The sequence below is a fragment of the Neofelis nebulosa genome, chromosome 17, assembly GCF_028018385.1.
Source record: "Neofelis nebulosa isolate mNeoNeb1 chromosome 17, mNeoNeb1.pri, whole genome shotgun sequence".
NCBI classification, from domain to species: domain Eukaryota; kingdom Metazoa; phylum Chordata; class Mammalia; order Carnivora; family Felidae; genus Neofelis; species Neofelis nebulosa.
The window spans coordinates 2345596-2369920 of NC_080798.1; the positions used below are offsets into that span (position 1 = coordinate 2345596).

Genomic DNA, 24325 nt, shown 5'->3' on the forward strand with positions numbered 1-24325 from the left:
TCGGAGGCACAAGAAATCCACTATGTTATTCTGTTAGGACATTGAACTTTAAAAACACTACGTGCTAATCCTCATTATCCATCTTAAGATATAGTTTCAGTTCCAAAATTATCATAATCTCCTAGTACTGATATACTGCTTTCCAGAGTTCACTGTTTAAAAATTATTTTAAGGGCGCCTGGGTGGCGCAGTCGGTTAAGCGTCCGACTTCAGCCAGGTCACGATCTCGCGGTCCGTGAGTTCGAGCCCCGCGTCAGGCTCTGGGCTGATGGCTCGGAGCCTGGAGCCTGTTTCCGATTCTGTGTCTCCCTCTCTCTCTGCCCCTCCCCCGTTCATGCTCTGTCTCTCTCTGTCCCAAAAATAAATAAAAAACGTTGAAAAAAAAATTTTTAAATTATTTTAACCAGACTCTAAATGACACTGCCTTAACATTTACCAAGTACTACTTGCTCTGGGTCAGGCACTATGCTAAGCACTTTATACGCATCGAATAGTTTACATTTTCATAACCAGGGTTTTAAGAGGAGGGTCGTTTAATAACATTTAGATTTTTAAAAGACCACCATGGCAATATTGTGAAGGATGAACTTGAAGGGAATAAAACAGAATGGAAGACTAGTTTTTATACTGGAATAGTCCACGTGAAATGACTGTGTTTTGGACTAGGGCAATGAGAACTGAAAGTGGATGAATTCCAAAAATATCTAGCAGATATATCCACAGGGCTTGGTGAGATCTGGGATGGGGAAGAGCTGCATGGCTGAGAGGACTCTGCAGCATGAACTTTCTGATGATGAGTAAGGTGTGCACTTTGTCTGAAGACCTTCCCACATTCCTTACATTCGTAAGACCTCTCTCCAGTATGAATTCTTCTGTGTAGATTAAGGTGTCCAATCTGGCTGAAGGTTTTCCCACATTCCTGACATTCATACGGTTTTTCTCCAGAATGGATTCTCTGATGAACAGTAAGAGATTGGCGATGGCTGAAGGCTTTACCACATACACTACATTCATAAGGTTTCTCCCCAGTATGACATCTTTGATGACAAATAAGGGAGGATTTTGTTCTAAATGCCTTCTCACATTCAACACATTCATAGGGCCTTTGGCCCGTATGGAGTCTCCGATGCTGAGAACGGGATGAGCTGTCACTAAAAGCCTTTCCACATTCACTACATATATAGGGTTTCTCTCCAGTATGAACTCTCTGATGTTGAATAAGGCGGGTAGTCTGGCTGAAGGCTTTGCCACACTCCTTACACTCATAAGGTTTCTCTCCTGTGTGAATTTTATGATGTTGGGCAAGGTGTGCCCTCTGGTTGAAAGCTTTGCCACATTCCTTACATTCATAAGGTTTCTCTCCAGTATGAATTCTCAGATGAGTAGCCAGCTGTGAACTAATGCTGAAAGCTTTTCCACATTCTTTACATTCATAAGGTTTTTCACCAGTATGAATTCTCAAGTGACTAGCAAGGTGTATACTCTGTCTAAAAGCTTTCCCACATTCCTTGCATTTATAAGGTTTCTCTCCAGAATGCACTCTTTGGTGTTGTGTGAGTGAGGCATGATGGCTGAAGGCTTTCCCACAGATGACACATTCATAAGGTTTCTCTCCTGTGTGAATTCTCTGATGGACGGTAAGGGATGAGCCATAACTGAAGGTTTTTCCACACACTTTACATTTGTAGGGCTTCTCTCCAGTATGAATTCTCCTATGCTGAATAAGGCCTATGTGATCACTGAAAGCCTTCCCACAATCAATGCAATCAAAAGGCTTCTCCCCAGTGTGGTAGTACCTCCAGTGACGAATAAGGGACGTGTTCTGTCGGAAGGCCTTCTCACATTCAATACATTCATAAGGTCTTTTGCCGGTGTGACATCTCTGATGCCGGGCAAAGGATGAGCCGTCACTGAAGGCTTTCCCACATTCCTTACATTCATATGGCTTCTCCCCAGTATGAATTCTCTGGTGTTGAGCAAGGTGTGCAGGTTGGCTGAAGGCTTTTCTACATTCTGTACATTTATACGGTTTTTCTCCTGTGTGAATTCTTTGATGCTGAATAAGGTGCACGTTTTGGCTGAAGGCTTTCCTACACTCTTTACATTCAAAGAGTTTCTCTCCAGTATGTATCCTATGATGTTGAACAAGGTGCTGACTCTGGTTGAAGGCTTTCCCACATTCTTTACATTCATACGGTTTTTCACCAGTATGAATTCTCTGATGAACGGTAAGGGAGGAGCTGTGGGTAAAGGTTTTCTCACATTCATTACATTTAAAAAGTTTCTTTCCTGAATATGCTTTCTTGGGTTTTACTACCATGGAACTTTGAGAAAAGCTTTTTTTATCTGATTTATGGTTATAAACATTTTCCTCTGCATTGTCTAGATGGACAAATTTGTTGGATTTGTTACATTTGTGATCTATTTCCTCAGTGAGGATTTTGTTATGAGTGATTACTTCTTGCCTGATAAATGTCTCTTGACTTACCAACTGCCTCTCAAAAAGATCTTCACATTTCCAGTTTTCGCTGAAAGTGGAATGCTCCAGTCCATAGCCTGTAATTCTCTCCATTAACACATCATCATACACGAAGTGCTTCAGAGATAATTTGTGTGTCTCATACATAGATTCCAAATCTGAAAGATACCAAATAAGCAAGTGTTTCCTTTTCATGGGATATAACAAAGGAAACATTTAATGAGGACAAGGTGATTCCAAAACAGTGAACCCCACAAAATGTGCTATGCACAGGAACATCAACTGAAAAATATGCAAGCAGATCTCAAGAGCTCAGGGAAACACAGAAAAGGTGATTAAGAAAATTTGGGGCGCCTGGGTGGCTCAGTCGGTTAAGCGTCTGACTTCGGCTCAGGTCACGATCTCGCGGTCCATGAGTTCGAGCCTCGCGTCGGGCTCTGGGCTGATGGCTCGGAGCCTGGAGCCTGCTTCCGATTCTGTGTCTCCCTCTCTCTCTGCCCCTCCCCCATTCATGCTCTGTCTCTCTCTGTCTCAAAAATAAATAAAATGTTAAAAAAAAAAAAAAAGAAAGAAAATTAAATGAAGGTAATGGAGTCCTGGAGAAGTAGGCTACAATGACAATATTTTATTCTGCATTAACATGACTTACTGTAAATTAAATACCATTCCTGTATTCTTCCCCACTTCTAGTTGACTTGCATATACACGTAGGTTAATTTTGTTTAAATACCGGTATTATCACATAAGTACTGCTGATCAAAAATCTCTATATATTCCCAGCGACTGACCACAAATACCTCATGCTTCATGACTTCCATTGGGGTTTAGGGAAATTCCTAATCTTTTCATAACCAGAAAATAGTGTTTGTGTGTACCATTGCTACATGGTTCAATAGTGAACTCTGCATTTCTCAGAGAGCCCTGAACTTGAGACTCCATATTAAGGCATTTTTCCATTCATCTACTCATTCTCACTTCTCAGGCCACATCTTAATGGGGTTAAGTCTTTTTTTTTTTTTTTTTTTAAAGTAGGTTTCATGACCAGTGCAGAGCCCAAAGCAAGGTTTGAACTCACGACCCTGAGATCAAGACTGGAGCAGAGATAAGGAGTTGGATGCTTAACCAACTGAGGCACCCAGGTGCCCCACCATAAGTATTTTTGAATAAACTAGTTTTATAATGACATGTAGGTGGGTATTGCTATTATTTAACATCTGTTCATTTTTGAGAGAGACAAAGAGTGAGCAGGGGAGGGGCAGAGAGAGGGGGAGACACCGAAACCAAAGCAGGCTCCAGGGTCTGAACTGTCAGGACAGAGCCCAATGTGGGGTTTGAACTCACAAATCGCGAGATCATGACTTAGGCTGAAGTCAGATGCTTAACCGACTCAGCCACCCAGGCGCCCCTGGGTATTACTATTATTAATTCTTTTTACTGCCACTTAAAATAAGTTTCTTGCTTTGCAAGCTAGAATATAAGCTTCAGGGAAGGAATACATATGTTTTAAATACTGCTACTAAGCCGCTTAACATCTGTCACAGAAACTCGGGCATATAGAAGTTCTCAATAAATATACGAAGAAGAAATTTGTATCGAAGAGATGATACTAAGAGAAAACTTCAGGGGAAAGGTTGATATCAGGAAAGGGCAAAAGAGAAAGTGCTTTCCTTTCGTAACTTATCCATAGCAAATGACTGACTAATCCAACGCTCCCTGAAGCAATTTTCTATGTGTCAAGCATTAGGGACACGAACATAATAAAAGACAAGCTGTTCTTGAGTAGTATAGAAAGTGATGAGAAAGACAAGACCAGGGACACCTGGGTGGCTCAGTCAGTTAAGCATCTGACTTCCGCTCAGGTCATGATTTTGTAGTTGACTGAGTTTGAACTGTGCGTTGGGCTCTGTACTGACAGCTCAGAGCCTGGAGCCTGCTTCGAATTCTGTCTCCCTCTTTCTGCCCTTCCTTGCACTCAGTCTCTCTCTCTCTCTCTCTCTCTCTCTCTCTCTCTCTCTCAGAAAAATAAACTTAAAAAAAAAAGAAAGAAAGGCAAGACCAATAAAGTAACTTGAGAAGAAAATATGAAATATCAATATGAAATATCAAGAGCCCATGTGGTAAAAAGCAAAATTGGTATAAGAGTTCAGAGACAGGAGAGATCAAATCTGCTAACTCAGTTAGGAAGGACTTTACAGTATTAACAAGCTTCCTATCCCAGGTCACTACTGATATCAGGAATACTCAGGCTTTGGTAATTCTAGAATTGACACCTGAAGGTTCAATGAACCAATCATCTGTGGTTTTTCCTCCATAAACAAATGAGGGGAGCAACAGTGGACAGAGAAACAGAAAACTGGAGACATCACTGATTCTTCCCAGGAAGGTAGTCTTCAACACCAACCTCCCATGGGGAGCCATGGCTGTCCCCTATCTTTTTGGCCTTTCTCAACACAGATGCTGAGGTATCTTGTTCACTTAATAATACTTAAATCTATACCATGACTCAATATCCCACCAAATTTATAGGCTTCATCCCCTTTCCTTCTTTCTTCTTTGTTAAAAAAATATGTATTTATTTTGAGAGAAAAAAGAGAGAGAGAGAGACAGCACGAGAGACAGAGTCCCAAGCAGACTCTGCACTGTCAGCACACAGCCTGGTGCAGGGCTCAGTCTCATAAACCTTGAGATCATGACTTGAGCCAAAATCAAGAGCTGGACACTTAACCTACTGAGCCACCCAGGCGCCCAGGCTGCCCCCCACCCCCCGCATTCTTCATCTATTCTTCACAAGGCCAATTATTACCTCTTATCCAGAAAGTTCCTCTATTTCCCTATTTAAAGCTGATAGTAGGTTCCCACACAACCAAAGTATAAAGTGTGTTTAAGCAGGGCTAATCTCTCTTCCAATATTTGGGTATTTGGAGGACCCTGGAAGTCTAGGATCCAAATCGTCGCAAGACGTGAAGATCAAATACTGTTAAAGAAGTGAAGGGAGAATCTCATAAAGGTGTTAACTTCCGTGTATGATCTGAACATTCCCTTGTCTTTGTGAACTGTCAGTTCAGAGTGGGAGGCAGAAAATAGGCGTGTAAACCATAAACAGGTTAATTACAGGCTCTCCTGAGTGTTACAAAGAAAACAAACAGTACCTTGGTAGAAAGTAATTGGGCTGGAATAAGGGAATGTTCATTATATAAGGTGGTTAGGGAAGGCCCCTGATGAGATGGTTTTTGAGCTCTGGTCTGATAGTCAAGCATGGACAGAGAGCCAAGAGAAGAGCATTCTAGGCAGAGAAAACAGGAAATCCAAAAGTCTGAATCAGTAAAGAGCGTGGAAAGTTCTGAAAAGGTGCTAATGGGTAAGAGCAGTGCTTCTCAACTGTACCGTCAGGCACTTATTGACATTTGTAAGACACACAGAGGCAAAAGGATGATACTGCCTGTGACCCAGAAGCAAGCAAACTTGGAACTCAGACTGTCTCTGCCTCACCTGGTCTCTCAAGGCTTAGAGATTCAGTATGCTGCATACCTTTAATGCACTTGAAGAACATCTGGGCACCTCACCTCATTTAGAAAGCTTTGCACTAATGTATAGTGAAAAAGCTAAAAAGTGTTAGAGGACAAAGTCAGAGAAGTAGGATGGAGCTGGTTACACAAGGGCTGGTAGGGGCTGGTCTTTCCCATTTGCGACAAGAAGGCAAAGAAAGATGGAAAGGAGTAGCATACATTCTGATTTTTAAGCAGACCTAATTTGGGAGTTAAGTAAGGTTTAAGAAACAGAGAAGCTTGTATAAGTCACATGGCAAAAGGAAGGAGGGGATGCGAAAGAGCTGGGGAGAGATTTCTGCAAAATGAGTTATTAGCTTATTAGAGAGAAGAGATACCTCCAAGTGGAAGAGAAGATGTTTGGGGAGCCCAGGCTACATAGTGAAGTTTCCGTTTTCTCCTCAGGCTTGGAAGGCTTGAGAAGAATTTCTAAGAAGCAGATGAAAGGAAAAAGTACCACCTTGGAAAACAGCTGAGCCATTACCTAGAAAAGATACCCCTACCGGGTTCTCCCACACTCACCTGGGCTTTCTGTCATCTCATTCTTTATCTCCCAAGGCTCTCCCCCTTGCTCCAATGAGGAGATCACAAATGGCTTAGAGAGGCAAAGTCCTGCATACAGAAAAAAGAAGACATGAAAACTGGCCATGGTTTGGGTATTTCAGAACTATAAGCCAGTTTCTTAATACTGATGGAAGAAGACAGCAAAAATGACTAGATGAAGGAGTAAAACACATTTTAAAGACAGAATACATAAAGCTTCTGGCATAGTCTAGTGGGACTGCCAACGGTCAAGTCTATAAGAGTTAAACAATTTTTAAGGGGCTGGGGGCAGAAATGCTACCCAGCATTTTCACAGGATTATCAGACACCCAATAAGTGATGTACTATAAAGAGCCTCTAGAGACAGAGTTTGGAGTCTGAGTCAAGTTAACTGCTTTTAAAAAACAACACAAAACTCTTCAGAAGAATATAACAGAACCTACAGTCTCTATAATGTGTTATTTATAGTGTTTGAGATAAAATCCATAATTACTAGACGTAAGTAGAAAGAGGACACAGTGAATCACACTCAGAAAAATAAGCAATTAATGAAGACCTAAGCAGTGATAACACAGATGTTGAAATTAGTAGACCAGGATTTAAAAACCACTGTTTTATCTATACCCAAAAATGTAAAGGAAAATATGCTCAGAATTTCTCAGCAGAGAAACAGAAATTATAAAAAAAGTACCTAGTGGAAAGTTGAGAATTGAAAAACATGCTATCGGAAATTTAACAATCCATTACATTGGCTTAACAAGACATTGAAGAAGATATACAAAGAGCCAATAAACTTGAAGTCAATATAAATTATCTAATCTAATCTGACATACAAACAAGAAAAGACTTCAAATAATGAACAGATCTTCAGTCACCTAGGGCATAATATAAAAGGTTCTAACATATTTGTAATTCAAATACCAGAAGAGAACAGAAAAAAATTTATTTGAAGAAAGCAAGTCAACAATTACTCAAATTTGCTAAAAGACATACATTTAGTTTCAAGAAGCTTGGTGAACCACAAGCCAGGATTAAGGAGGCCTTTTAGAGAACACAAAGCTAGTCTAGGGGCGCCTGGGTGGCTCAGTTGGTTAAGTGTCCGACTTCGGCTCAGGTCATGATCTCACGGTCCATGAGTTCAAGCCCCGTGTCGGGCTCTGTGCTGACAGGTCAGAGCCTGGAGCCTGCTTCGGATTCTGTGTCTCCCTCTCTCTCTCTGTCCCTCCCTCGCTTGTGCTTTGTCTCTGTCTCTCTCTCAAAAGTAAATAAGCATTAAAAACTTAAATAAAAAAAAAAAAAAAGAGAGAGAGAGAGAGAAAGCTAGTCTAGACAATGAGGTAGCCCCAGAGCTGGGAAGGATTCAAGTAAGTTTCCCTAAGAATATCTGAAGCCACTTTTATAGTTTGTGTCTCACCAGTTTGACTTATTGCCAGTTTATAAAAACATAGTTTTTAAAAATCCATATTCTAAATTTATAATAATTAGCTATATTCTTGGTGAACCTCATTACTCTTAAGTGGGAATAACAACAGTACAGTAGGAGAGAAGAAATAAGGCAGCACAGGAGACCAGTGAAAAGTCACATCGTGCCCTGTGTTTCCAAATGACTAAAGGGCACACTCATGGACTATGTGATACATATCAAATCCACTGACTTAATCTGAAATTTTCATTAATCCCTGAATGTCCTGTTTCTTAGATTTCAATATACCTACACACAGTTAAAAAAAATTTTTTTAATAATAAATACAAATGTAAAGAGTCCCTAATGTAAGCCTAAATTATGAAGAAGGAAAAATACTCTTACCCAGTGATACCAGGTTCCGATAGTTCTCCAACATCATATTCTTGTACAAACTTCTCTGAGCAGGGTTCAGCCATTCCCATTCCTCCTGAGAAAAGTCTATTGCTACATCCTTGAATGTCACCAAGTCCTGAAATAACACAAATACAATTTTTTAATGTTTATTTATTTTGAAAGGAGGGGGAGGGGCAAAGACAGAGAGAGAAAGAACCCCAAGCAGGCTCTGCACTATTGATGCGGGGTTTGATCTCACCAACCGCGAGATCATGACCTGAGCCAAAATCAAGAGTCAGATGCTTAAGCGACTGGGCCACCCAGGCGTCCTGATACAAATACATTCTTGATTAACTGATGCTCATTTTCATGCATAAATACACGTTGAAGTTTTAAATTGTTCCTATTTTATGTGAGCAATGGCCCTTGGGGGAGAAAGAAAAATTAAACCATCAAAACATGAAGCTCCAACCTAAAATAGTAGTTACTGAAGTGATAAATTGCACTGTATAAAAGGATGTTAACCCATTTCTCGGCATGGCAAAATACGGATAAGTGGCCATAGGGCACTACATAAGAGCCTCAAGGAATGACTACATCTGTGGTTGAACCTTTAAAAACAACAAAAAAGGAATATCTAAGTTGATATTTTACAAATGGTACTCAATGGGACCCTAATGTTTCAGAAGGGAAGGGGCATTGAACTGAAATTCAAGGCCTGATTTTATTTTTTCTTATGCAATAAAAATAATGAATATAGGGGCGCCTGGGTGGCGCAGTCGGTTAAGCGTCCGACTTCAGCCAGGTCACGATCTTGCGGTCCATGAGTTCGAGCCCCGCGTCGGGCTCTGGGCTGATGGCTCGGAGCCTGGAGCCTGTTTCCGATTCTGTGTCTCCCTCTCTCTCTGCCCCTCCCCCGTTCATGCTCTGTCTCTCTCTGTCCCAAAAATAAATAAATAAAAAATAATAATAATAATAATGAATATAATCAGAATGCAATTTTCTCATGCTATGTCATTAAGAACTAGCATGACATGCCATACCAGAGTAAATTGGGTAGTAATATGAGATCGCCCAACATAAGACTACAACACATCCAATTTGTACACTGAGTCTGAGCACAATAAACCTATATACTTAGCCAATATCAAAACGAAATCAGATAAATATAATTTTTCGTTTCTTAAAGAGTAAAATGCGTTGAGAAAAAATTAACGTCCAGTTACAATCACCAGCAGGCTCTAAGGAATTTTTAAAAATATTACGGGCATTTTTCATCTTCAACTTTATTTCCATTGAAAATAAAAATCTTTGGGGCACCTGGGTGGCTCAGTCAGTTGAGCATCCGACTTTGGCTCAGGTCATGATCTTAAGTTCATGAGTTCAAGCCCCTCATCGGGCTCTGTGCTTGACAGCTCAGACCCTAGAGCCTGCTTCGGATTCTGTGTCTCCCTCTCTCTGCCCCTTCCCCGCTCATGCTCTATCTCTCTCTGTCTCTCAAAGATGAATAAATGTTAAAAAAAAAAAATTTAGAAAGGAAATAAAAATCTTCATGTTCAATGCCTGATTTGCAAAGTTACCAAAGACACTAGTACCTGACCATATACAGAGCTATGCACAGAACATTTTAATTCGCTTTTTGACAGTAAACACTTAAAGAAAGGTACAATACAAAGATATTCAATGTATGGGACTTCAGAAGATATACACACCGTTGAGAAAATGTTCCATATATTTTTCACATAAAGGTATTAACATTTTGTTGTTGTTGTTATTTTATTTTCAAGTAATCTCTATACCCAATCTGGGACTCGAATTCATGACCCAGAGATCAAGAGTCACATGCTCTTCCAACTGAGCCAGCCAGGTGCTCCAGTATTAACAATTTAAGATTCACCACGAGCTACTGGTTTTCCTGAATTCTGGTTTGCACCTTCTAGTTAGCTGAGGCTACCATTTTGGCTGATACCTATCATTTCACATGTTTCTATAAAATCAAATTCACTCACATGAATTTATCAATGCAAGCAAAAAGTGGTCACATTTTTTCCAATATTTGGTACAATTTGGTCACTAGAAAGGAAATGGGTGTTTGGGTTATTCCCCAGAAGAATAAATTGGATTGCTATGATCCTGGTACTCCTGGTTAATTATTTTCCCAATTTTTATACGGATATCTTTACATATACATATGTCCAGCACTTAATTTTTTACTGATTATCTTATATTCAATGAAATTCTAATTTACAGCATTTGAAGAGCCTGTAATTTTTTTTAAAGAAGAAACACATTTATTGCAAGGTATCCAATAATATATGGGATTTCCAGAAGGACTAAAGAATGAGGTTTGCCTACTACAAAGGAGAAAAGCCCAATTAGACCAAGATGGTATTTTTCCAAAATCCCATTCTCCAGTGTCACCCACAGCTAAGCATATAACATGCTAGGATTAGACCAGCAGGAACTTCAGCCAGTGCTGCCCCAGAACAACCAAATCCCCTGCCAATACCGGCCATATCTGCCAATACGTGCCAACATGTTGGCTATAAAATCCTATTTCCCTGAACTTAACCACTGCTTCCTGTTGCTGGCTTCTGCCTTCCATATATCACACTGGAAGGCTCTGCCTGGCATATATAAGTCATACATAGAATGGTCTTTGCAAAGAAGCCTGGGTAATGCAGTTTTTAGCTTTCTGGTATACCCCAATATACAGTAAAGAAAAATTGGCCATATACTAGGCCAACAAAAGCCTTCACAAATTTGAAACTCCAAAATTTTCAGGCTATTCTCTGGTCAGGATTCAGAGCACTTCAAAACTATGAAAAGACGAATTTAAAACCTTATCTATTTGAAAATCTACAAGTAACCAACAGACAGTAATAAAATTAAGCTACTAAAACAGGTAACAAACATTAGAGAGGACACGGAACACTGGGAGCCCTCACACACTGCTGCTGAGGCTGCAGAGTGGCACAGCCACTTTGAAAAAGTTTAACATTTAAGAATTCAAATATGAATTTACCATATGACCCAGAAATTGTACTCCCAGATTAATCTGCCCATGAAAAACAAAAACCTATGTCCAAATAAAGACCTGCACGTTTCACTATTTAATGTATACAAATTCTTTTTCCCCTTCTAGAATGGAGGTTCCGCAGGGACACAGTCTTTGTTGTTTCTTGCTGCACTGCCAGAATCTGAAAGACTATCTCACATGGACAAGGTCAAAAGTATTTGCGGGGCTGCCTGGGTGGCTCAGTCAGTTGAGCGTCCGACTTCGGCTCAGGTGATGATCTCCCAGTTCGTGGGTTCGAGCCCCACGTCGGGCTCTGTGCTGGCAGCTCAGAGCCTGGAGCCTGCTTCGGATTCTGTGTCTCCCTCTCTCTCTGCCCCTTCCCCACTCAGGCTCTGTCTCTCTCTGTCTCTCAAAAATGAATAAACATTAAAAAAAATTTTTTTAAGTATTTGCTAAATAAATAACTCTAAAGTAACCAGTTTAAAAAAAACTGAATGATTCTAATATTTGCTAGAAAAATAAACTTCTAAGAACAGTCAAGAGGCGCACCTGGTGGCTCAGTCATTTAAGTGTGCGACTCTTGATTTCAGCTTAGGTCATGATCTTACGGTTTGTGAGCTTGAGCCCTGTGTCAGGTTCTGTGCTGACAGCACGGAGCCTTCTTGGGATTCTCTCCCCCTCACCCTCAAAATAAATGAATAAACTTAAAAATAAATAACAGTCAAGAGAATTCTGGAGAAGAGGAGTAATGGGAAGAGGATTAGCCCTTCCACATTATAAAATACCATAAATGCCCAAAGACAAGGCAAAGATTTCCCCAAACATGCTTTATACCATAAATTATTTCCACAATCTCCAATATTAGGATACCCAGTGAGATTTTATTCAGACTTCCCAAGCAGAAGTAGCTTGATAAAATGCTCACAGCTGACAAGTTAAGGACTCAAGACTGACATGTGAGGAGAAACAACAATAAACGCTAATCTAGACTGCTCACAGGTTGCTATAATCTGCCAAGCATAGGTTCTGGTAAACATCCCACGCTTTTGGTTGAGAGCCCAAAGGAAGGACTACACCCCAGAATCGATGGTGAGCCAGAAATAACGCAGCTTTCAGAAGGACTGAGCCCCTGCCTCTCAGCATTTCAGCTCCTGCCTAGACTGAGTTGTGCTTAGCAGAGCTGTGTGCCTGAAGCAAAAGTGAACCATCCCCGCCACGGAGAAGTGGCTCACTGTAGGACTCGTGTGGAAGGATACAGGATAACCTAGATATGCAGCGTCCAAGTCAGTGTTCAGCACACAAAAAATACCCCGCCACGACAGGGTGTGTCACCAGGACACAGGGGTCGCTAAAAGAGCTCCTAATGCCAAAGCTAGAATGATGTGAACAACAAAATAAAGTAGTATTGGATTACAACCTATGGTACAAAATAAATATGCGTGAGTCTACGCTGATACAAATAAGCGACTGCATAAATAAGTAGAGGAGAACAGACAAATGTCTGATACAGAAGGGTTCCAAATCATTTACTCAGATGCTCCACTCTCAAGAGAGAACACAATTTCCTGCTTCTTTTTTTTTTAAGTTTATTTAGTTTTGAGAGAGAGAGACAGAGAGAGAGACACACAGCATGAGCGGGGGTAGGGCAGACAGAGAGGGAGGCACAGAATCCGAAGCAGGCTCCAGGCTCTGAGCTGTTAGCACAGAGCCTGACGCGGGGCTCAAACTCACAGACCACAAGATCATGACCTCAGCCGAAGTCAAGAGCCAAAGTCAACAGCTGGATGTTTAACCGACTGAGCCTCCCAGGAGCCCCCATAACTTCCCACTCCTTAGCTGTGGGGTGCGCATAGTGACTTCCTTCTGAAGAGTACAGTATGAAAAAGTAGAACAAAGAGTAACCTTACATTGGGGAAACCTGACAAACACTACCTCTACCAAGTAATCAGGGACAGTGATTCATCACATTGATGGCGTAAACCTTTGATATATGATGAAAATGGAACTTTACCTCTGTGATCTTCCTTCAAAAAATATATTACTACAGTCTAATCACGCAAAAAACAGCAGATATGAGAGACATTCTACAAAATACCTGAGTACCCCTCAAAACTGACAAGGTCAATGAAAAGAAGGAAAGTATGAGAAACTATCGCAGCTTTAGGAGATAGAACTGCTAATGTAATGTGGTCTCCTGGGTAGCATCCTGGAACAGAAAAAAAATACATTAAATAAAAACAGAAAATCTGAACGAAGCATGAAGTTTAGTTAATAACAACATACCAATATTGGTTCATTAACTGTAACAAATGTACCATACTAACTAATGTAAGATGCTAATAACAGGGGAAGCTGACTGTGGTGTTTGGATGCTCCTAGTACTGTCTTCGCATTTTTTCTGTTGTAAAAAATAAAGTTTACTTTTAAAATCTATTTCCAAAAAGTGAACACTATCAAGAGGAAGATGTCAAAGCTTCAAATTATCGCTAAGATTTTTTAATATACAAAGTCTAGCACTTAACCCAAAATAATGACACACATGAAACAAAATCAAGAGGAAAAAAATATGAAAACAGAGGGGCGCCTGGGTGGCTCAGTCAGTTAGGCAGCTGACTTCGGCTCAGGTCATGATCTCGCGGTCCGTGAGTTCGAGCCCCACGTCAGGCTCTGTGCTGACAGCTCAGAGCCTGGAGCCTGTTTCAGATTCTGTGTCTCCGTCTCTCTGACCCTCCCCTGTTCATGCTTTGTCTCTGTCTCAAAAATACATAAACGTCAAAAAAAAATATGATAACAGAAAGAAACTCACAGGAGATCCAAATGACAGAATTATCTGACAAGTATGGCAAAAGAATGAATATTTCTAAGGAATTAATACAAAAGATGTTGAACTTGGGCAGAAAATGGGGAATTACATTAAACAATCAAATAGACATTCTAAAACTAAAAATGCAATAATGGAAACTCAGATTTGAAGATGGATTAACAGGAGATTGAAGAGTTGAAGAGGCACGCTGAGTTAGTGCCCTCTGGGAAAACTGGGAACCAGGCCCTTCAAGGCTGCTGTGAATCAGGGAATTTTCAAAAGAAAAGAGGCATTATTAAATCCTAAAGAATAAGACTGCCTTCCTCGGATGAGAAAGGAAGTAACTAACCTGGGATATGGCTTTCACTAGTTCAACAGTCATCTCTGCCTTCCCTCTGGCTTCTCTCTTGGAGAACGGCAGTGTCCCAGAGGACAGGGCTGGAGGGACAGAAAGGGGAGTGAGAAGGTGAGGCTTGCTCTGCACTCTCAGAATCATAAGCCTGAAAATTGTCTTCCTCTTCTTCCTCCCTGCTCTCTGTGATTCCTCCGCCCAAATAACCCGGAGATTCCAGGCACCCTGCGGCCACAGAGGACTGTAACTTACAAATGTCTCTCTTATGCTCAAGGCCCTAAATTTAATGTTTTTCCTAAAAGTTGCCTTCCTATTTTTTTGGCCTTATTTTTATAGGTAGAGGCAGACCTTTCCCTTGTTGTATCTCTGCTTCATGCTTTGACATGGTCTACATTCTGAAAATCTGACTCCTAAATGCACCGGAGGCCCTCCACCCAAACCCCCACAGGCTTCGCCTGCCTCCCTCCATGGGACAATGGTCCCTCTAGTGTCCCATTCTGCCAGCTTCACTCTCACCTCCACCTTCGGTCCCTTCGTGTGCCCTCCTTTTTGGCACCCAGAACCGAGGGTGTCTCCTTCTCCGGTCAGTCACCCCACCTATTGCTTTTTACTGGAATTCTTGAACGGGGAGCAGGGAATTCTGGTCTAGGAGTGTCACCTGAGCAACACACAACACCAAATCCCAACACACATCAAGAAGGTCGTGCTATCCACCTTCCCAGTAGTGTCCCCCTACACGTCAGTCACTCGGGGCCAGCTCTGAGCATACAGGGTGACGCGCCAACACGGACACGGGATCTCACCCACTTCCTGACCACAGAGGACAGAATCCCAAGAACCCACATCCCGAGGAAGGCACCTCAAATGCGGTCACATACACCTCGGTCCCAGAGAGGCCCTGCAAGCCTTCAGGGGACAATCGACGCTTCACGCGGTCTCCCCCCCTGCTCGCTTTGGTCTCACACACGACCACACCACTAGGTTTCCTCTCACACACAAACATGATGGTCTCTCCCACTCGAGGCTCGCTCGCGCACGCGCGCACACACACACACACACACACACACACTCTCTCTCTCTCTCAGTGGACTCCTTCGAAGACTCCTGGGTTCCTGTCACATGCAGATACTGTTCAAGAACAAAATTCAACCGGGTGAAGTGTAAATTTCTAATTGGCTCCTTTCATCAATTCCAGAACAGGCTACATCGCGTCCTGCAAGTGGAGGGGAGCTCCGACCAGTTGTACAAAACCGGTGTTTCAATGGGAAGGAGGTGGGGCAGGACTTTATCAGAAAAAAAGGGAAAGGACTGTTTCAGGCGTAGGGGGAATGGCCGAGGGTCTCACACAGATGACCTCTTCTTCCTTTGTGGGAGGGAGAGGGCCCATGCGACAGACTGCCTCATTGGTACCATCCAGAAAATTCTTGACTGGCCAGCTAAAACTCCATTTCGGGTAGGCTGAACCTGCAATTAGGTTGGGTATTAACCGCCCATCTGGGGACTCGGCCTAAGTGGTGCCAACTTGGGCCCCGGGGCTTTCTTTTTAACACGACACAAACACACCCTGCTCTCTCCAGTTGTCACTGCGCCCCTCCCCCCGCATCTCACACACACTAAATACGGAATGCCCGCTCTCACACTCAGACACACACACACTCGTACCTCATAGGCCAAACACACATACTGCAGTCTCACACACTCACACCAACATGCTCTTGGCACCTCATGCTTTCTCTCACACACACACCTTCCACCATCTCGGGCAGCTCACACTCACACTTTCCACCATCTCGGGCAGCTCACACTCTCACACACACACACACACCTCCCACCGTCTCTGGCAGCTCACACTCATCCCACTCAGCCTGTCCTCGAGGCTCGCACGAGAGCTCACTTTCCACACGCTCGCACCTCACTTGTCTCACACACCCGCCAGCATACCCCTGTAGCGCCGGCCTCGCGGGTCCCCTGGGCCCCACGCGCGCGCGCGCACACCCCGCCCCCCGGCCTCTCTGCGTCCCGCACACGCCCCCGCCCCGCAGCCTCGGCCTCCGCGCACCCGCCTCGCGGGCCTCTGGGAAATGTAGTCGGCACGGGGGATGCTCCGCAGCGGCGTCCGGACTTAGGCTCTGCCGTCGCGGTCAGGGCGGCCCGCCCCGCCTGCCCGGCCCCCGGCCTCCGACTCCTGACCCGCCGGAACAGCCCACCGGTCTCCGCCCGGAAACCACCGCTCTCAGCCGAGGCGCCTCAGTGGCAAACGCCCGGGCTCCGAGCGCGCAGGCGGCGAAACTCCCGAGGCTGGCGGGGCGAGGGGGCGGAGCCCGAGCAGCGGTGGAGGGGCGGGGCTTGGCGGAGGGGCGTGTCCTTCTACTCGGGGAGGAAGCAGAGCGCCGAGCGTACACGCCTCCTTCCAGCGCCTCCGTGCTCGGAGGGCGTGACCCGGGGGTCAGGGCCGGGGCGGAGTTGGGCGGGAGAGTGCGCAGGCGCGCGGTGCGCGCTTTCCCCCTCCCCTCGCTTGGAGACCGGAAGCGTCCCTAGTTACTTGGTCACACGTGCTATCTTACCGCGTGGCAGCCGGCTCCCTGGCGCGTTCAGGGCAGCTTTGCTATGCGGCGCCTTGTCCGTGTGAGCGCGTGTTGGCTCCGGCTTGGCCCGCGAGCCTGGCTCGTGGGGGCGTGGTTTTCTTCCTGTGCTAAGTTTTGCCACGGGAAGAACAGCGTCCGGGAACTCCGGCTGTGTCCTATCACCAGTGTGACGACGACGACGACAAATTAGTAAATGTCTCTCTTGCCAGGCCTGTCAGTCAGTATTCTTACTGTTCGGAAGCAGTCTCTGCAGCCAGACTGCCCCTGACAGTGGAAGCGGCCCCTGCAGTCGGGGGAGACTAAGAAAACTATAGGAGAAGTCATGCAGGGGGACACATCAGGGAAAAAACAGGCAAAATTCCCTGGCCTCTTAATTAAGATCTGACTTTTAAGTGAATGAGCAAAATAAATCGTACATGCAAATGAATTAGTAAAATAAATACTACATCGAATGGTGGGAAAGGCTATGGAGAAACAGCAGGGAAGGGGGATAGAGAGTGGAGGAAATTAGACTGTTTACTGTGGAGAAAAGAGGAGTGAAAAAGGAGGGAAGGTATCATCCATAATCCCACAACTCAGAACTACTGCGAACACAATTAACATTTGTAGCTTGTAGCTTAAAACATATTTTCCTTTCACACCCCGGTTGAGATCTCTATACGTAAATAAACAATTTAGAAAAATGGGACCGTAATGGTACATAATTCCGGTAACATTTTCCTCCATTATATGGTGAACACCTTTCTATATCACAAAGCATTCTTCTTTAGTCCATTTTTTTAGTTCAATTTTTAATAATTGCAATGTTAGAGGTGCCTGGGTGGCTCAGTCGGTTAGGCATCTGACTTTGGCTCAGGTCATGCATGATCTTGTGGTTGGAAGGTTCGAACACTGGATCAGGCTGTGTGCTGACAGCTCAGAGCCTGGAGCCTGCTTTGGATTTTCTCTCTCTCTCTCTCTCTCAAAAATAAACATTAAAAAATAAATAAAATAATTGCAATGTTAAAATTATTGATTGCCACAAATAATTTGAGAAAAGTGCTCAAAATCTTGAATACTAAGCAAATTCTTAGTATACTTCTAGCTCAAGTCTTGGCCAACTGACCCTCCTGTCAGTGTAGCGTGGATGCTTGATGAGTAAGTGTCATTCATTTCTGGGGCCAGAGATGCTCAGATTTGTGAGGATATATGAACCACAGAGAATTGCATACTGTTATTTGTTACTGGAGAACTACAGAAAGCATTAGGATGAGAAAACAATACATTCTACTACCCAACATCTTGGTCTACCCTCCAGAGATTCTGGCATCCAACTATCTGGACCAATTCTGCAGAAAAAAATATAAACTCTGCACAAAATAGGAAAAACAGTTACCTGAAAGCACCAGAGAGTTACCAAAGGAGGCAACAATTGAAAACATAATGACCACAATTTTCTCAATTTGATGGAAGCATAAAACTGCAGATTCAAAAAGTTGAGTGTGCTGGGGAATCCTGGGCAGAGAGGGGACTCAAAACTTTTACAGTTGGATTCAGAAGCCCTCCCATGTAGCCCCATGGCAGGAGGCAGTGCTGGGTGCTGAAAATGGGGGGGGGGGGGAGAGGGGAGGGGAAGTCTCCTCATTGAGTCCTCCATCCAGACTACCCTCTCCTTCCCTTACTCCTTGCCCTTCTTCAAGCTCCCATCAAAGAACAGCTAATCTGGCAGCTTCTGCATTTCCGTAGGAAAAATAAAGTGCCCAAATTCAACTGATAGGATGTAAGCAATGTTTGCAAGGGGGATTAAAGCTAAAGTGATCTTGATTTAGCGTATAATGAGAAAATAGCAACATCTAGCCATCTAATGTCCTTTCATCATGCTTTGTGATTGCTATTGTACTTGTTAGTTTATATATTTACTCATTTATCTGTTTATTGTCTCTCTTCCTAGTGTGTGTGTTCTACGAAGATAGTTCTGTTTGTTTTACTTCTGTTTAGAACACTTCCTAGCATAAAGTGGTACTCAATAAATAAAATAGGATGAATTTTTTAAACTGATGTGTTCTAACACAGGAAACAAAAGATGTTGGCAAGGATGTGAGAAGGGAACCCTCTAACACTCACTGTTGGTGGGAATGCAAACTGGTGCAGCCACTCTGGAAAACAGTATGGAGGTTCCTCAAAAAGTAAAAAATACAATTACCCTACAGCCCAGTGAAGGATCCAAAAATACTGATTTGAAGAGGCACATGCACTGTTGTGTATAGCAGCACTATCAACAATAGCCAAACTATGGAGAGAGCCCAAATGTCCATCGATTCACGAAGGGATAAAAAAGATGTGGTGTATATATACAATGGACTGTCACTCAACCATCTAAAAGAATCAAATCTTGCCATTTGCAAGAGCTAGAGTGTATTATGCTAAGCGAAATAAGTCAGTGATAGAAAGACAAATACCAGGGGCGCCTGGGTGGCTTAGTCGGTTGAGGGTCCAACTTCAGCTCAGGTCACGATCTCACAGTTCGTGAGTTTGAGCCCCGCATTGGGCTGTGTGCTGACAGCTCGGAGCCTGGAGCCTGCTTCAGATTCTGTGTCTCCCTCTCTCTCTGCCCCTTCCCCACTCATGCTTTGTCTCTGTCTCTCAAAAATGAATAAACATTAAAAAAAAAAAAAAGAAAGAAAGAAAGACAAATACCATATGATTTCACTCATATGTGGAATTTAAGAAACAAAAACACGGGAAAATAAAAGGAGAGAAGGGTCAAAGCATAAAACAGATTCTTAACTATAAGAGAACAAACAGGGTTGCTAGAGGGGAAGTGGGTGGGGGATGGGCTAAATAGGTGATGGGTATTACTTGAGATGAGCACTGGGTGTTACATTTAAGTGATGAATCACTAAATTCTACTCCCGAAACCAGTATTACACTATATGTTCACTAACTATAATTTAAATAAAAACTTAAAAAAATAATAAAAATTGATGTGTTCTATGTGTATTCTAAATGCCCACAAAGGACCAAAGAGCTTGTCCGATGTGGAGATCACCCCGTGTAGAGGTGACTCCTGTCCCCTCCCGGGTGAGCTAAAGAAAACAAAATTAAATCCCTGGATGAAAGAAAAAAACGGACGCATTAGAGAAGACAATGTGCTGAGAGACTGTTTCACAGTACAGCAGCGCCACCTGCCGGACAAGGCGCCAAATACAACAGCTCCATCTCCTGGGAGCTGAGCTTTCTTGCAAGGCGGCCTGGGGATTCCCCCCTTCCCCACGCCCCATCCCCATTCCAAGGCCACTTAGACTGAATGGCTAGCAAGCGAGGGACGCAACAGGCTTTGCCGGCCAGAGGAAAATAGTCCATTCAAGAGTGGAGCCAACCTGGCCCTAGCGTTGTCTCAGTTTTTAGCTACATATATATTTTTTTAAGTTTATTTATTTTTGAGACAGAGAGAGAGCATGAACGGGGGAGGGGCAGAGAGAGAGGGAGACACAGAATCAGAAGCAGGCTCCAGGCTCCGAGCCATCAGCCCAGGGCCCGACGCGGGGCTCGAACTCACGGAGCGCGAGATCGTGACCTGAGCTGAAGTCGGATGCTTAACAGACTGAGCCACCCAGGCGCCCCTAGCGTTGTCTCAGTTTTATGTGAAAGAGTGGCAGACACCCTTTCAGGGAAGCTTTATCCTTCTCCCTAAAGATCCAGTAGCTCAGTGGGGATTTTGAATTGCAGAGGTTCCCCCCCTCCCCGCCACCCGAAGTGCCTAGGTGCAATTCATTGATGGTCCAGCTAGGTGAAAGCGTATGGTATCTGTCAATGGTGGCATCTACCCAAACCTCTGCAGTACGGTCAGGTGACAGAACAGGCCCGGAGGAAAGCCATCAGCCTTGCCTCGGACAAAACTCTAAGGACTAGACCTCACAAAACATTAAGGATCTGGAGGAGCAGTGACCTACTTACTACCCAGGCAGGATATAAAAGAAAGGGCAACTAGTTCTACTGGTAATTTTACAGAATTTAAAAATCACAGCAGTTGAGGGGTGCCTGGGTGGCTCAGCCGATTAAGCGGCTGACTTTGGCTCAGGTCATGATCTCGCGGTTTATGAGTTCAAGCCCCAGGTCCAGGCTCCTTGCTGACAGCTCAGAGCCTGGAGCCTGCTTTAGATTTTGTCTGTCTGTCTCTCTCTCTCTCTGCACCTCCCGCACTCATGCTCTCTCTCAAAAATACACAAAGAATGAATGAACAAATCAATGAATGAATGAACAAATAAAATAGTGAGAAGAGAAAGGGGTGGAGATATTTACAGGAGGACAGATACCAAACTGAGGCCCTTGCAGGTCATGTCAGAGACTTGAATCGTCTCCTGTGGTTGACGGAGAGCCACCAAAGGCTTCTGAATGGGGCACAGACACGATGACTTCTGCATTGTCCTGGTGGCAGGATGGAGCTGGGGGAAGAGGCAGGTAAGTCAGCCAGACAGCCAGCTCATTTCCTGGCACCCTCTGCCCTTTGTGTCCAGGGAAGAGTGGCATGATTTGTCTACATTCAGTTCCACCATACACCATCAAGTTCACAATCTAAAACCAATCTCATGGTCAACATTTGCACGCAAGAAAATAAAAGGTGACAGTTCCCAGGCGAATGTTCAGAACTAGGCTACCTGGTGTAGAGTGCTCCACTCATTGGTGACCTGGCTCTCCCATAACGTAGAGGAACACATGCTCTTTCCCCTTCACAGCTGCATCTGCAGATTTTCCAAGGAAGGTGTGGCTTGCTGAGGTAGGCAAATGCACAAGGTGTGATTTTTCTTCTCTTGTTTGGGGGCGGGGGACTTAAGAGGTTTTTTTCATGGTTTTAAAAAATATTTATTTTTGAGAGAGAGAGAACACGAGCAGGGGAGGGGCAAAGAGAGAGGAAGATAGAGAATCCGAAGCAGGCTCCTCACTGTCAGGGCAAAGCCTGATGTGGGACTTGAACCCACAAATCATTAGATCGTGACCCGAGCCAAAATCGGATGCTTAAGCGACTGAGCCACCCTGGCGCCCCATTTTTTTTAAATTGTGGTAAAATATACATGAAATTTACCACATTCGCCATTTTTAGGTGTGCAAAGCACATCAGTAGCATTAAGCACATGCACAAGCAGCACAACCAAGTGAGGTGTCTCCAAGGAATGCAAGGTGGTTTGGATACCTGAAAATCAAGCAACATAATTCACATTAAACAACTCAAAAAATTAAAAACCAGATGATCATTTCAATAGATGCAGAAAAGCTTTTTACAAAATGTAACATCCAACCCAAATAAAAACTGTGAAGGGAACTTAAACAACCTGATTAAAAAAAAACAATTTTCAAAACAAGCTTATTTAATATATAATGATAAAAAAAAACTGGATGCTTTCCCCCCAAAATCAGGAGCAAAGATGTCCTCTCTCACTTCTACTTACTACTGTAGTAGAGGCTTCATCCAGTACAGTAGGAAAAATAAATAAGACATCCAGATGGGAAAGAAAAGAGTAAAATTGCCTTTATTTGAAGAAGAGCAGATCACCATAGGTTGAATAAGCTAATGTACCAAAACAACACAAACCCAACGAGAACAACCGAGTTTAGTATGGTTGCGAGATACCAGATGGCTACACAAACATCCACTGTATTTCTATATACCAGCAATGGTCAGAAGCTGACATTTTAAGGCAAATAGAATAATAAATATGAAATATGTAGGGAATAATGTTGGGAATAATATATAGGGAATAATGCCAGATCTATTAACTGAAAACTATAAAACAGCATTTAGAGAAATGAAAAGGCAACTTCTGTCTTGCACTCTTGGGTGCTCTGATGTACCCGTGAGAAGTCCAGCTATTCTGTCCAGACCACAAGGGTTGGGGGGGGGGGCAGTCAGGGGCAGGGGTTCTGGGGCTGCATGGCTGAGAGCGGCAGCAGCAGCAGACAATGGAAACAGAGGCTCCATAGTCACGGTCCCAGCCACTCCAGCTTTGTGTCAGACGTGTTAAAGAAGAAGCCATCCTGGATGTTCGGTCCTGGCAGGGATCACATAGATGGGAGATCAGACACCTATCCCCCAGATACAATATGAATGCTTCACACACAGAATCAGGAGAAATGTATAAAAGAAACAAAAAATGGTCCTTGCTCTGGCTCCAATGATTTGGGGTGGACTTTTAAGAAGCAATAAATAATCAAGGCAACGTGATTCAGGAAACCACAGAAGGGTGCTATATCACCTCATCTACTTCCACTGTAAAAGTTTAGCAACCCCCCCCCCAACCACACACACACAAAACACTTTCTTCTGCCGTGTCAACCCAATGAACATCAAGTGCCCCATGGTGGCAGAAATACACATTTTTCCAAATGTTAAATTATTTTTAAAATAACTTTTTATTATTTTTTTTTAAAAACTTGGTTTAGGTACACCTGGATGTCTCAGTTGATTAAGCATCTGACTCCTGATCCTGGCTCAGGTCATGATCTCACAGTGTGTGAGTTCGAGCCCTGCATCAGGCTCTGTGCTGATAGTACGGAGCCTGCTTTGGATTCTATCCATGTCTCTCTCTCTCTCTCTCTCTCTCTCTCTCTGGCACTATGTTTGGGCGCCATTTTTAGGATGCAGAACCATCAAGAAGTAACTTCTTGTTCTTTCATGTTGTATAATGTTTAACATTTTCCCATTTGAGGGGAGCTCTCCATTGTGTCTGAACTTGGTAGGATAAATGTCTTCCCTGTTAAAAGCAAAAGCCAGGAGATGATCTCTTGCCTATTCTCTGGCAGTTAGGACAGAAGCACTGTGATCTTGGTTTCAAGATACCTAACGTGAAGTGACACAGACCGAGGACCAGTAAAGTTTCACTTGTAAAGCACTATTGCTCATTACTGATGGCACAGTGTAGGCCTTGTGTGAGAGCAAGAGGCCAGAGCTGCCCAGATCATGGGGTAATGGCTTCACTTTCTGCTCTTGAACCAGATTTACTTTGGTTCCTCTCCATTTTCAGAAGGGGGTTCATTACTATTCCATCCATTCAACAAGAACTTGAGACACTGTGAATAAACTGTTTCTTAAGAGGATCAGTGTCATTGATGCCACTTGTTACCAAGATCTTGACGGACTGTCAAATAACTAGAATATTAACATTTCCAAGTCCAATTAGCTTTTTTTAATATTCTTCAACATGAATCCACTGATGTTGAGTAAACT

General features: G+C 43.4%; 1 protein-coding gene across 1 annotated transcript; it reads right to left on the reverse strand.

Moving 5' to 3' along the window:
* Window positions 1-711: 711 nt before the first annotated feature.
* On the reverse strand, window positions 712-16556 carry ZNF471 (zinc finger protein 471). Its single transcript, XM_058707482.1, is given in 5 exon segments — window positions 712-877; window positions 880-2637; window positions 6547-6636; window positions 8375-8501; window positions 14537-16556. Coding segments are annotated over 5 exon segments (2163 nt in total). The 5' UTR covers window positions 14684-16556; the 3' UTR covers window positions 712-836.
* Window positions 16557-24325: the final 7769 nt, after the last annotated feature.